The sequence below is a fragment of the Carex rostrata genome, chromosome 4 (assembly GCF_964058835.1).
Source record: "Carex rostrata chromosome 4, lpCarRost1.2, whole genome shotgun sequence".
NCBI classification, from domain to species: domain Eukaryota; kingdom Viridiplantae; phylum Streptophyta; class Magnoliopsida; order Poales; family Cyperaceae; genus Carex; species Carex rostrata.
Genome location: NC_135921.1, coordinates 10,269,445 through 10,281,765, shown reverse-complemented (window position 1 = coordinate 10,281,765; position 12,321 = coordinate 10,269,445). Strand labels below are relative to the sequence as shown.

Here is a 12,321-nt window from a genome sequence, read left to right as displayed (position 1 = left end):
ATATTTAATCCAACATCATCAGTGACCGAAAAAATATAGAAGTTAGAAGAAGTTAGAATAAAGTATTGGAGATACAATAATACAAGGTAAGGTTTTGAGAATAATTAGTGAGATTGGTAGAAAATTAGTATGAATTAATGTACCATCATCTTTAAAAATGTTGTAGAAGATGACCATATATCTTATCTAGGAATTATAATCGAGATATTTCGAAGAAATATCTATCATAACTTATGCTTTGACTATTGTTCGAGACATAAATTATGTAGAAATATCTACATAACTTATTCTTTCACTATTTTTTGAGAAAGAAATTATGTAGAAATATCTACATAACTTATGCTTTCACTATTTTTCGAGAAAGAAATCATATAGAAATATCTATGTAGAAATTATGTAGAAATATCTATCATAACTTGTCCCTTGACTACTATTCGAGACATAAATTATGTAGAAATATCTACATAACTTATGCTTTCACTATTTTTCGGGAAAGAAATTATGTAGAAATATCTACATAAACCTGTGCTGATCTGCATCAAAATTCGTGCGAAAAGCTTTGAAATTTGTGCAAATCAAGTGCACGTGAGTCTTAACCCTGATGGAATAGTTCTGACCGGATATCAGACCACCTCCCATGTGTACTCCAATAGTGAAGCTTTTATACACACTCGGGTGGAAATAAAATTTAAGTATAGAGGTGGCTAAACATTATTTAAGAAAAATAATAATAATAAGTTCGTATAACACAATATAAGAAAAGATAAAAAAAAATTCACTATTTTATTTGAAAAAAATATAATAGAAAATAAATATTTTCATTATTTAACAATTTCATATGATTGTGAAATTAACAATTTAGCACAAATCTTAATTTAAAAGTCGAACTTATTTATTTTTTTTCACTGCTGCACCAGAGTCTAGAGATGTGAATTTTGTTCAAAATAAAATGATTTTTTTATTAATTTATTAATTTTTTTTTCTATTTCTGTTGGAGAGGTTTCTTTCTCGTTGTATACTAATTTTCTTCTTTTGTTTTTTCTATGTTTGATATTTCCAAGTTGGAGTTAAAGAAATGATTTTTTTCTTTTTTCGCAGCAGACTATTTGGAAAACGAAGCGTATAAATTGAAATGAAGTGCCGCCGGTCCGCTAATCTGATTTTCAAATGTTACATCAGAGCTCCTCTAAATTTATTATATTATATACATGGGGGCAAATACATATGAAAAAAAAAACAATTCAGTTAAGTTTCATATATCTGGTAAAAAAAATAAAAAATCTTAGAAGTTACTTGACACCCGTAGGCTGAACTAATGAACACCACCCCTACACACAGAAGGTCTAAGGTAAAAGTTCTTTAATAAAAAAAACAAATTAACAAATTAACAAATCACAGCCACTTAACCATTGCACAAGTCTCTCCATCAATATTAAGGATCGATAACATATCATAATTCATAAGAAATAGGTAAACAAAAATTAATTGGGGGATAGTTAGTCGATCCCTTATAAGTTACCATTATATTAACAATTTTGAGCTCTGATATAAGTTTGGTTCCTGCATTATTAAAGATTGATTGTTGAATCCATTAGTTGCTTTATTTGAGATTCAAACCTAAATAGTTGGCGAATCAATTTCGAATGAATTATACCCAGTTTGAGTTTGATTTGAATAAGATTCGAACCGAATTGGTTTGATTTATTTCCAAACGAACTAATTTCGAATCAAATTAATTGCGCACTTTTTTCAAATCGAACTCAAACCGAATCACAAACTACGAACTTTTTGTGCAGCCCTATTTACATGGATTTATATAGGCAAATAAGCCTATATAATATTTCCTAATTATTTTACTAAACATAAGACTTTTCTATTACACAAAATCTAATCCAGCAGATTGATTATAATTGATTGAATGTTAATGTAATTGATAATGCAAACTTAGAAGGTAATATTAGTAATATTAATTAATTGATCGGATAACCTAAACATCAGGCAAAAGAACAGGCAATGTTTTCTTTTCTTTTTTAAAACCTGATAGTGGCTATCAGATATAATTACATCTGTCCTAAGGGAACAGTTCCAACGACTATTACAACATAATTGCAACTAAAAACTACAAGCAAGATCACTACACAGGTGTATCTCTACCAAACATGAATAACTTAGACTGGCCTAAGTTAGAATAATCAACTCAAGCTTCCATTTCTTTAGACCTCAAAGTTAGAATAATCAACTAAAAGCTTCCATTTCTTTAGACCTCAACCAAACACTAGCTTAACTATTAGACAAGTTTTTTGTGGATATCAAGACTAAACATGAGAATTAGTTTTAAGTTTTTTTTTTCTTTTTCCACAAATTACCTTTCCTAGATTAAACATGTGCTATTCTGCATCAAAATTTGTGCGAAAAGCTTTGAAATTCGTGCAAATCAAGTGCATGTGAATTCTAACACTAATGGAATAGTTCTGACCAGATATCGGACCACCTCCCATGTGTCCTCCAATAGTAAAGTTTTTAAACACACCGGGGTGGAATTAGGATTTGAGTATAGATGGAGCTAAACATTATTTAAGAAAAATAATAATAAAAAATTCATATGACACAATATAATAGAAAATATTATAGACGGGGCTAAACATTATTTTCACTATTTTATTTCATAAAAACTATAATAGAAAAAAATAAATATTTTCATTATTTAACAATTTATTATGATTGTGAAATTAACAATTTACCACAAATCTTAATTTAAAAATCGAGCTGATTTATTTTTTCACTGCTGCACCGGAGTCGAGATGTGAATTTTGTTCAAGAAAAGTGATTTTTTATTAATTTAATAATTTTTTGTTTTCTGTTTCTGTTGGAGGATTTTTTTTGTTTTCTGTTTCTGTTGGAGGATTTTTTTTGTTTTTTCATTCGCTTTATTAAAAAAATAATAATTAAATGAATAATCAAACAAAAGCAGGAGATCGATGCATGTGCTATATATATAGGAGTACTTGCAATGTGTTCTGCCCAAGGAAAGAAAAGGGTTAAGGATCCATCGTTACAATAGTGAAGCTTAGAAAATAAACAAATTCTCTTGATATCTAGGTGGGAAGATGAATAGTGAAGCACATAAAACATGCCCCGCTGTTTGCAACAGTGAGAAGCAGGAGGGTTTTGCTCGCAGGTTTTTTAACTATGAGCCAACTTCGTGGCGCACTGACACTTTCATCACTCACACAGCCCCTATTCAGGTATTCCTCCATACATTAATCTCTATATTTTCCCATGAAAATCAACTCCTAAGTTCTAGTTTGCTGTTGGGTGCCTTGTATATATTGGTCGTTTCATAATAAACAGAGAGTAGTTCTACTTCGCTGAAAAGAAAAGATAGTTAACTGCTGTAAAATTTCTTTATTATCAATAACTGCTGTAAATTTCAAAAGTAATCAAAAGAGTGCTTAAATTGTATTTAAAATATCCAAGATTGATGGCAAACAATATATAGGAGAACGGAGTAGGTCTGATGGAGAAAATACCTACTTTTGGGTCTAATGTGCTCTTGAACTGTCATATATGCTTTAAGATCCATGCGCGCAAAAATTTGTTCGTTTTCAAGACAGTCATGGAGCCCATCGGACATACTCCATAATCTATACATAGTTGGTCAACAATGAAAGACAGTTTTAGATTTTCCACGCTAATTTTATTTCCTGTTTACAATTGGAACAGTACTAACCTTGAAAGCATAAGAATACTTAAACCCTCAGTTAATTAGTTGAACCCTTTTTCATTAAAATTAGTATATATATAAAAATTACCCAAGGCAAATTTCTTGAATATTTTTCAGAAAGCTCTTATTTGTACCAAATATATATAATACAATTAAGACGAGTGTAATTAATACAGCACATTTGGTTTTGCAGAAGCCCAAAGAGTGGATCGAAGCAAGGATAAGGGAGCTAAAAGAGGAAGTTAGAACAATACTTGGGTCCACCATTGACAGTGTGGAGATGGTGAACTTAATTGATACAATTGAACACCTAGGCATAGGTTACCACTTTAAGAGGGACATTTATGATGCATTAAGCCATCTTCATGATGCTAAACTAGTTAATTGTGATCTTCATCATGTTGCAACTCGCTTTCGGCTACTCAGGCAACACGGGTTTAATGCGTCTTCAGGTAATATACAATTAATTTCATCTGAAGTCATCTTTCATATCAACTTTTTTTTTCATATCAACCTTTTAAGAAAACAGCTTATCTTAAATAGATGAACTCCTGAATCTATTTTCTTAAAATAATGTTTTAGTTTTTAAATCATATATAGTTGCCTCTTGTTTAATGATTTTGTTTGTTTATGAAGTTGTATCTGGAGACGTAGTTAGGAGTGGGAGGGAATTGTCACATATTGGACTCATGTGGCTCCGCCTCTATCTCCAAACATTTAATTAATCGCTTAATCTGACTATTTACTTTGTTTAAATATTTACAGATGTATTTCTCAATTTCAAAGATCATCAAGGAAACTTTGACGAGAATATAAGCAAGGACCCTAAAGGATTGCTAAGCCTGTATAACGCAGGGTATCTTGCGACTCCTGGTGAGGAAATACTTGTTGATGCAATTTCATTTGCTAGGGGCCATCTCTCATTAATGCTCGATGATTTGAGATCCCCACTAAAGAAACAAGTATTGCGCGCACTCAAGGTGCCGTTGCATAAGATACTGGTGAATGTGGAGGCAAGGTTTTATATTGAAGAATATGATGAGGAAAACCGAAATGAAAGATTACTTGAGCTTGCAAAATTGGACTTTAATACGTGCCAAACTCTTCATTTAGAAGAGATGAAGACTCTTTCTCTGTGAGTTCAATATATAATCCTTGTAAAACTATTCAATATGGAGTAGACTAAAATCTGTTTTATCACCATGGAAATAATTGCTTACCAACGGGGAATTTGGGATAACTATATCCGTGGACTTACCCACGGAATTAGACATTTCCTTAGCCACGGTTTTAAACTAGATGCATATATTTAAGCTGCACATTACTTTAGATCAAGGTTCTAAATAGCAATTATAGCGGCATAGCGGGGAGATAAAAAAAAAAAAAAAAGCTATTGCGAATAGCGTAGCTATAGCAAAAGTTATCATAAATAGCGATTTTCCCTTTTCAAATTTTATATTCTATATTTCTACTAATTATCAACATAATCAATATTAGATATTGATGTAACAACTAAATGACAATTAATTTAAGTCTATATTTTTTATCAATTACGTAAATAAGAAGAAGAAAAAATCTAAAAAATAACACTATTTAATACTTCATAGTATTGCATATTATAATAGTCAAAGAGCAATTAATTTTATAAGGTAAATGAAGTCAATATACATATTTAAACATTTGATATATTATAATAATAATAATCAAAATCAGCTTTCAATTGAAACGAACAATAATAATTTTACAAATGAATACTATGCGAAGAGCAATCAAAATGAAGAATTAACATTTGAATATTTCTCGATATAGAATGAAAGAATAAATCACAAGTAAAAATAGAAGAGCATAGTTTGGTTTAGCATATTTATCATAGAAGACCATTTAGCATTAAAAATAAGAATAGAATTACAGAAGTTTATATAAATTGCAAAAAAAAATCAATGTAGCATAGCGGTAGCTATAGCGGGTCGCATATAGCGGTAATAGCGGTAAGCTATTATAGCTATAGCGATCAGCTATTATAGCTATAGCGGTCATAGCTGAGTTAGCACACTTTTATCTTATAGCTTAGCGTTTATGGTCCAGAAAAGCTATAGCGTAGCTATAGCGCCGCTATAGCTAGCTATTTAGAACACTGCTTTAGATCAAACTTCACAAATCAGACCTACCAATACATGCATGCGTATATATGTGAATATGTGTGTGTGTGTGTGTGTGTGTGTGTGTGTGTGTCTATAAAGAGAGAGAGAGAGAGAGATGTTGGCTAATGTCAAAATGTTTGTTCCTAGACCATAGAACAAAAGCTTTGGTGTTTACATTTTTATAGTCCAAACAGTCGATCCAAACCGTTCAATTTTCAATCTATATTAAAATTGTGCTTGGAGACCAATTTTTACATTGTTTTTATTTTTTATTTTTTACTATTTATTAAGTCAGTTTTAAAATCGATATTTTCAATGATTCACAAATTTTTCACTGTTTATTAAAATCAACGATTTTAAAATTGACTTAACAATTAGTAAAAAAATTCCAAAAAATGTAAATTTTTTGTCTCCAAGCACATATTAATATAGAGATCAAATCTAATGGTTTGGATCAACCGTTTGGACTTTAAAAATAAAAAAACTAATTGATTGCATCATGGCTACGAAACAAACATTTTGATATTATCCAACCTCTATATATAAATATATAGATATATATAATCCGGCTAAATTGCTACGGAAGCACTTCGGCCGAAGTGCTTACAGATCCAATTTTAAAATTACATGCTCTAAAGTTCGACCAAAGTAGCTCACTAAATTGGTTATATACTAAACACGTAGAATACCGATTTTTACATTTTGTGGAATTTTTTAACTATATTGTATGTCTTGAAAGATGGCTTCTTTTTGGCCTAAAAATAAAAGTCTATATAAGCATACCCTCATATGCTTATATAAGTAGAGTAGCCAACCTCCCTATATATATAAGTCCATAGTGTCTTTACAATGTAAACCAACTTACTTAATAAGCTTCGATACAACCAAATATACTTTATTTCTTAAATATATAGTGTTTCATTTCATTATTACTAAACGGCTTCACGAAAAGTTTCAATACCTATTAGTGAACTTAGATTATTAATAAAGAAATGGTTATATACATGTTGCAGATGGTGGAAGAACCTAAATATTGGCGAGAATCTAAAATATGGACGGGACTGTTTATTAGAGGTATATATCATTTGGAGTTGCGGACAATATTTTGGGGCCGATCAGTATAGCCGTGCACGGAAAATGATGGCCAAGTTGTATTCATTGATAGCACCTATTGATGACACTTTTGATGTGTACGGCACATATGAAGAATGCAAGCTTCTAAATGAGGCAATACAGAGGCAAGTTATATATATATATTTTACCTGTGATATGTTTTCTTCATTAGTTAAAATTAAGGAACTGTAATCTGAGTACTAAATATATTGTCGTCCAATGGTGATATATATTCTAACAGAAACATATCGTTCAAATGACTCTAGCGGAATGTATTTTATCATTAGTTGCTGAAATTATAATGGTAACCAAAATTTTCTTTTGAAGGATCTCTGAGACCTAAACCAAAGTTAGAACTTGAAAGGGTCAGATTTAAATCGGGATGAAGATGAGAATCACATCTGCACTTAATTGATAAAGATAATATCATCGGTATGAAAAGTTGTTGTTATTGGAACTAACAAACAGTGGGATATGTAAGAAAGAGAAGCTAGAGTCCTTCCTTTACTCCAAAAAAAAAAAAAAAATCAAGGAAGAACATCCACCCCCCTCAACTTTTTTGTAAAAAAAAAAAAGAGGAAAAACGAGCTATATTTCAAATTGCACAGTTTCGTTATGATGTAAAATTAATGACAAGAATAATATCCCCAATTGTTATATATTTATTGCTAAGTAGCATGTGCTGGAAGAAAATTTTGATAACACAAAATGAACAGGTGAAAAAACTAGTTTTTATTGATATAGTGATAAATCTTCAAAAGTATTTTTGTGAAAAAGGAGAAAAAAAATCCAATGTTTGTTTTTCCGTTAAGTAAAAAATATAGATGTTTTATTTTATAAATATAAAAAAAAAACATTATATATACATAAGATGAGCTTAGACATTTGTCATCATATTTTTTTTTTTTTTTGAGATGCTTCATAATTAATTTTCGGAATCACTAATTAACAGAAAATGCTTCATAATTAACAGAATTATTAATTAACTTGCGGAATTATTTATTAATAACATTATATATATTTACTGAAACTAATGTCAGTACTGGGATCACTTGCTTGCAGGTGGGATGAAAAGGCAGTCGATTTACCGATGTACTTGAGGAACTTGTGTCACCAATTTATTAAGACAGTTAATAGTTTTGATGATGAATTAGAGCCTAGTGAGAAGTACCGTTTGCCGCACATTATCAAATCGGTATGATACCATGTTTTTCTCATTATGGCGAACTCTGCATATTTATATTATTTATTTATGTGGATTATTAATAATTATAAGTAACATATCAAGTTTAAAATTTTTAGGAGTGCATAATCCAGAGGTGTTAATTTTATTAAACTGAATACCTCCTAATATGTATACTCTGTTTGATAATTATTTTCACTTTTCGAATATATATCTTATTTTCTGCATTTTAAAGTTGTAATGCATTTTACATTTATATAAATAGGCTCAGACACTTATTGATGGTTACATGCAAGAAGTGGAGTGGCGTGTCAGTGGGTATGTACCATCCTTCCATGAGCGCGAAAAACCCGCAATAGACGGACATGTTGGCTCCCTCGTGGTTGGTTTTCCTTTGTTAGGAACTCCAGGGGATCAAGTCATCACCAAAGAGGTCTTTCAGTGGCTCTATACTTTCCCAGATGTCACCATGGATTGCATGAGAATTATTAGATACACCGACGATGTAGTAACTCAAGAGGTACCAAAATGATCTAATTATATTAAAGATAATTTAGTAATTGATTTGGAGTGCTATAAATTGAAAAGTCATTTGGTATACGACGAGCAGCTGGGTAAGAGTAGGAAATAGATTTTCATTTTGTTGTTTGGTTATGTATTACTTTTAATATTTCAGATTCAATTGCTCTAGTCGAATTAGACATAAATATATATAGTCTCGTGGGAACCAACTGATCATCTACCTCAGATCAAATATTTAAGAATCCAGAAAAGGGATTCATCATTTATCGTAAGAACAACAATCAAGCTATTGGAGAAGTGCAACCTCAATTCAAACTTGAAAATTGAATGCATTGATTAAAAAAAACTACAGTTTTTACTAAGTAATAGTTCTAGCTTCACAATTTATTTTCATTTGATGCTTGCAGCGTGAGATTAAGTCCGAGCAAGGGCCAAATACAATTCAGTGCTACCAAATCGAACATAAATTAACAAATGAAGAAACAACTGCGAAGTTCCAGTCGTTTTGCGAGGATGGATGGATGAGAGTAAACCAGGCATGCCTTCACCCAGCTGATATTCCCAGGACAGTACTTGAGATATTTGTTAATCAGTGCAGACAAATGGAGACCTTTTATGTTTACTTCGATGATGCATTAAACAAACCCAAAAATATGAAAAAAATAAGTTCTCTGCTTCTGCTGGAACCCTTCGCTCTTTAAATAAGTCAACCGCATGCTATTACCAGTCTGGATGACTCTCATGCAGAGAATGAAATAAATAGGTTATTTGCTAGTAGTTGTTAAAGAATAAACTCAAACACAGTCAGATTTTGAGGTAATATTAAATAAGTTGAAGGGGCAAGTGTTGGTCATCCTGGGCATATTAATTATGTTTTTCACTTGTTTTCTAGTCGAGTTTCAGTTGGTTCTGGTATTAAGTCGTTTGGAGTTCTCTATAAAAAGTCAAGGCAGTTTTAGTAACCAAGTGTCTGGTTTAAGTGCTGCTGTTTAGAATTATGTTTTATATTTATTCTTGTACGAATTTTAAGGGTTTACTTTAATGGTAAGAGTCTATTAATAGAGTTGTATTCTGTTATGGATGTAAGAGAAGAAAATATGTTTAAGAATTACTAAAAAGAAATTGTGTTCTTGTTTCTCTTCATTAAAAAGAATTTTGTTTTTATATATCAGTAGCTACGTCTTATATGTACTCTATACTTGTATATGTTAACTTAACTTTAACGGATAACATACAAATAATAAAAATTATTAAATAATTTCATAATTTTTATAATTTGTATAATTGTGGGGTGCAAAAATGTTATATGTTCAGACCTCTGATCTGATGTTTCCCTTTTGATATTATGCCTGTCTCTTAGAAACTGGGAGAGGGAAGGCCTCATGGAGACACGGGAGCTTTGAGCGTTTCTGCTTCTTTTGGGTTCACCCTTGATGGTCTACTATTCATGATTAGTTGTCAAGGGAATTTATTGATTATAGAGACGTTTAACTCTTGACAGACGGAAGGCTCCGCCGTTAAATTGATGTAGAAAAAGGGAATAGATTTTTCGTGGTCTATTTCCAACATTTAGCTTTTAAATTTATAAAAATCCTAAGACACACAAAGTAATATTATTGTAAGTTCACAATCTATCATTATAGTACTTGACGTATCAATTCAAGAGACAACGAGAGAACATAATTTTCACTAAAATAAACTAATAATAAAACAAGTGCAATAATGTAAATTGGGGGGTGTTGCAATTTTGTTTTCTTTTCGGGTTCAATACCGAGAGTGAGATGTTTGTAAACAAGCAAGAGAGAGAGAGAGAGAGAGAGAGAGAGAGAGAATTCTAAGCTTTGATAACAATGAGGGGAAATCTAGGGGCCTTCGGCAACTATCCATTGGTTTTATTAATTACTACCTACTTGTCTTTTATACATGTCTTGAAATTTAATGAGGGTTTCTAATCCAAATGGCTTAGCCTATACCTATTCCAATAGTCGTTATTACTTTACTAGGGAATTCGAGCAACCTTTCGTTTACAAGCAACTTAAAACTCTTACTAGTATTTCACATCAAAACCAAAGGTCAAACCTAGGTGTCCCAAATTCTAAGGCTGCTCGATTAAAATATGTACCTTAAAACCTTTGTCTTAAGTGTTCCGGTTATTTCTAACCTAAAGTTTCTTATACAAGACTTGGCAATCAATCAATACATCATTAATCCCTTATGCAGTGGCCTCATAAATAGACTCGCGAGATTTGTGGTTTCATGCACACAAGTTATACATACAAGAATAAATCCAAAAAAAACAAATATATAATCAAAACAATCATAATAAAATCCAAGTAAGGTAGATTTTATACCAACATCAAGTTTACAAGCCTACGCCCCTAGAAAAGGGAACTACTCACTCAAGGTAGCGAAAACATCCATGATGAAATAAAGATAAGTACAAGAAAACAACTAAAATAAGTAAGGAAAATAGAAAACACCAAATCCCTATAGCAATCCTCGTCCTCTTCGAGTCCTTCGTTTTCCTTTCGTTCAACCTCGCTTCACACCTCGTTTGCACCGTAGAAGGATGGAGAAAGAGTAGAAAAGATGTAGAAAATGTGCGTAAAGGACAGCTTCGACCCCCCTTCTTCTGCAACTGCCGCATGAATATATAGCAATTACCTTGCTTAGGGCTAAAGCATGCAGAATCTGGAAATAAATCAGGGCTAAAGCATGCAATTACCTTCTTCTGCAACAGCTTCGACCCCCCTGCAATTTGGCAAGTTTTGGAGGCTAGTGCAGCCGATTGTGCAAGCGGGATCCGCCCTGTCTGGGCCGCACCGAATGTTCGTGAGTTGTGAACTTAAAGACTTTACTGCACGAGCGGTCGCACAACCCAGACTTGGGTCGCACAGAGTCCCTGTGAAGTAAGCAGTCAATCTTGGGACTTGTCAGTTTTTCAGCTCCTGCGGCAGCACAGAGTGGGACTTGGGTCGCACGGAGGCACTGGAGTTTCGCATTTGTTTTGGAGCAGAAGTTGCATAATTCTGAATTTAATTTTTTGGAGGATTTCCCAAATGTGGGGCCCCATATTTATATGGAGAACATGTTGAGCGCTTCAGATCAACCATTTGGACATTGAAAACGCAAAACCGAGTTATAAGTATATGCTCTCATATGCTTATGGAAGTAGAATAGCCAACCTCTCTCTCTCTCTCTCTATATATATATATATATATAGAGAGAGAGAGAGAGAGAGAGAGAGAGAGGGAGAGAGAGAATGGCTAAGTTCAAAACGTTTTTTTCCTAGCCCCTGGAACAAACGATTCAGTTTTCCAATTTTCAAAGTCCAAACAATTAGATGTTCAATCTATATTAAAATGTGCTTGGAGACCAAATTTTACATTTTTTGAAATATTTTTACTATTTATTAAGATGGTTTGAAAATCGTTGGAAAGTTTTATTAATACCCTAAAAAAAACATTTCTACAAATCTACCCCCGATTTTTTTTCAAAAAAAAATTGCCCCAACCGCCCCCTATTGGGGGGGTCCATAATTGAGACCAGACCTCCCCCTATAGGGGAGGTCCGCTATGGAGACCTGGCCGCCAACATGATTATCCCTGATAGCTCAAGTTTTTATAAACTATAATTAA

At 32.2% G+C, this 12,321-nt stretch overlaps 1 protein-coding gene across 1 annotated transcript; it reads left to right on the top strand.

Annotated features, from left to right (window-relative positions):
* Positions 1-3,015: 3,015 nt before the first annotated feature.
* LOC144552423 (alpha-humulene synthase-like) lies at positions 3,016-9,805 on the top strand. Its single transcript, XM_078300420.1, has 7 exons — positions 3,016-3,245; positions 3,918-4,176; positions 4,490-4,859; positions 6,879-7,103; positions 8,041-8,173; positions 8,427-8,681; positions 9,091-9,805. The coding sequence occupies exons 1-7, from the start codon at positions 3,108-3,110 to the stop codon at positions 9,382-9,384; spliced, it is 1,674 nt and encodes a 557-aa protein (XP_078156546.1). The 5' UTR covers positions 3,016-3,107; the 3' UTR covers positions 9,385-9,805.
* Positions 9,806-12,321: the final 2,516 nt, after the last annotated feature.

Excerpts from the sequence above, each read along its gene's own strand:
- LOC144552423 (XM_078300420.1), top strand. The coding sequence starts at position 3,108 with ATGAATAGTGAAGCACATAAAACATGCCCCGCTGTTTGCAACAGTGAG. Across the intron at positions 3,246-3,917 it reads CTCACACAGCCCCTATTCAG|AAGCCCAAAGAGTGGATCGA; the intron begins GTATTCCTCCAT and ends TTGGTTTTGCAG. Across the intron at positions 4,860-6,878 it reads GAGATGAAGACTCTTTCTCT|ATGGTGGAAGAACCTAAATA; the intron begins GTGAGTTCAATA and ends TACATGTTGCAG.